Source organism: Callorhinus ursinus, unplaced genomic scaffold, assembly GCF_003265705.2.
Source record: "Callorhinus ursinus isolate GAN/ISIS: 27379988/994484 unplaced genomic scaffold, GSC_fseal_2.0 scaffold7784, whole genome shotgun sequence".
In the NCBI taxonomy this organism is placed as follows: Eukaryota; Metazoa; Chordata; class Mammalia; order Carnivora; family Otariidae; genus Callorhinus; species Callorhinus ursinus.
The window spans coordinates 1-2,202 of record NW_027404834.1 but is presented as its reverse complement, the minus strand read 5'-3'; the positions used below and the strand labels follow the sequence as shown (position 1 = coordinate 2,202).

Below are 2,202 nucleotides of genomic sequence, written 5' to 3'. Positions count from 1 at the left end.
GATCAGCCTCCGCATGACCACACCCTGTGTGTCTGCCCGTCCTGTGGGCACCGAGGTCCCTCCCTATGCACTGCTAGAGCCAGAGACGGGAGACGCCATGACCCCCGCCCTCACGGCCCTGCTCTGTCTCGGTGAGATCTGAGGAGGGGAGGGGACGCCCTATTCTGGGAGGGACCCGCCCCACAGCCAGGCCCTGGGCTGTCGGAGACCCCAGACTCAGGAGGCTCACGGGAGGAGGGGTTCTGCTCAGGATTCGCAGCAAACCTCTCACAGGAACTCTCTTCCAGGGCTGAGTGTGGGCCCCAGGACCCGAGTGCAGGCAGGTGAGTCTGTCCCCAGGGGTCTCAGTCCCACCTCCTCACGGGGGTCACCCACCAGGCAGAGGGGATGGAGAACAGCAGTTCTGGGCTGACGGAGGGGGACGTCTGGGGGTTTGGGGCAGAGCTGGGACCTGGGGGTGGGGAAGGTCTTGTGTCCCAGCCTCCGTTTCTTCCAGAAATCCTCCCCAAACCCACCATCTGGGCTGAGCCAGGCTCTGTGATCCCCTGGAGGACATCTGTGACCATCTGGTGTCAGGGGAGCCTGGAGGCCCAGGAGTACCGCCTGCATAAAGAGGGAAACTCAGAGACCTGGGACAGACAGAAGACACTGGAGCCCGGGGACAAGGCCAAGTTCTCCATCAGATACATGACAGATGTATATGCAGGACGGTATCTCTGTTACTGTCTCAGTCCCAGTGGCTGGTCAGAGCCCAGTGACCCCCTGGAGCTGGTGGTGACAGGTGCGAGCCCACTCAGGGTCCCAGCCCCAGGCTCTGCCCTCAGGAAGGGGGTCTGCTCTCAGGTGTCTCCCTGTCACAGCCCAGCCCTGGGGATGATGTGGGGGATCTGAGCCCCATTTAACACCGTCCCCTTCTGCTCCCCTAGGATTGCACGGCAAACCCAGCCTCATAGCCATGCCCAGCCCTGTTGTGACCTCAGGAGGGAACGTGACCCTCCAGTGTGGCTCGTGGGTGGGATTCGACAGGTTCATCCTGATGAAGGAAGGAGAACGCCAGACCTCCTGGACCCAGGACTCCCAGCCAGCCCCCAGGGGGTGGTCCCAGGCCCTGTTCCCTGTGGGCCCTGTGACCCCCAGCCTCAGGTGGACGTTCAGATGCTATGGTTATTACAGCAACACCCCCCAGGTGTGGTCACTCCCCAGTGAGCCCCTGGAGCTGGTGGTCTCAGGTGAGGGAGTCTGATTGTTGCCCCATCCATGTTTTGAGGCACCAGACAGGTTACGGGGGCTCTGCTCCCAGGGGAGTCCCAGACGAGAGGGTGGAATGGGGGACAACAGGGGCTCACAGGTCAGAGACACTGAGGGTGATGGACCGTGAGGCCAGGGGTCAGGACGGGAGAAGGGAGGTTTGGGGAGAATAATCAGCCCCTGCAATCCACGGCTGGTCTCTCCCAGGTGTGTCGGGCAAGCCCTCCCTCCTGAGCCAGCAGGGCCCTGTCGTGACCTCTGGACAGAGCCTGACCCTCCAGTGTCGCTCTGATGTTGGCTACGACAGATTCGCTCTGTCCAAGGAGGGAGCAGGTGACCCTCCCCGGCGCCTTGGCCGGCAGCCCCACGCTGGGCTCTCTGGGGCGAACTTCGACCTGGACCCAGTGAGACCCTCCCACGGCGGCCGGTACACATGCTATGGTGGACAGAACCTCTCCTCCGAGTGGTCGGCCCCCAGTGACCCCCTGGACATCCTGGTCGCAGGTGAGATGCCACAGGTCAGTCAGGACCCCAGACCCTGCACAGCTCCTGCCAGGGGGGCCCCAGGCGGTGGTGGTGGGACCAGAGGTATGGGGTCCCAGGGAGGGAGAGAGACAGACAGAGACAGAGAAGGGAGAGACCCAGAGGACACAGACAGACTCAGTGCAGAACGAGGGCTGGACAGCCCCTCACCCGCCCTTCCTCTCTCTAGGACAGCTCCCCGACACACCCTCCCTCTCAGTGCAGCCAGGACCCACGGTGACCTCAGGAGAGAATGTGACCCTGCTGTGTCAGTCATGGATCTCTGTGGACACTTTCCTTCTGTCCAAGGACGGGGCGGCCGATCCCCCGCTGCGTCTTAGATCAAAGCACCGAGCTGGGCAGCACCAGGCTGAATTCTCCATGAGTCCTGTGACCTCAGCCCACGGGGGGACCTACAGGTGCTACGGCTCA

At 63.0% G+C, this 2,202-nt stretch overlaps 1 protein-coding gene across 1 annotated transcript; it reads left to right on the top strand.

Annotated features, from left to right (window-relative positions):
• Window positions 1-6: 6 nt before the first annotated feature.
• On the top strand, window positions 7-2,199 carry LOC141372332 (leukocyte immunoglobulin-like receptor subfamily A member 6; the record flags this gene model as incomplete). Its single annotated transcript, XM_073890834.1, has 6 exons — window positions 7-131; window positions 288-323; window positions 497-781; window positions 927-1,229; window positions 1,456-1,752; window positions 1,961-2,199. Coding segments are annotated over exons 1-6 (1,278 nt in total), but the record flags the coding sequence as incomplete, so codon positions are not given.
• Window positions 2,200-2,202: the final 3 nt, after the last annotated feature.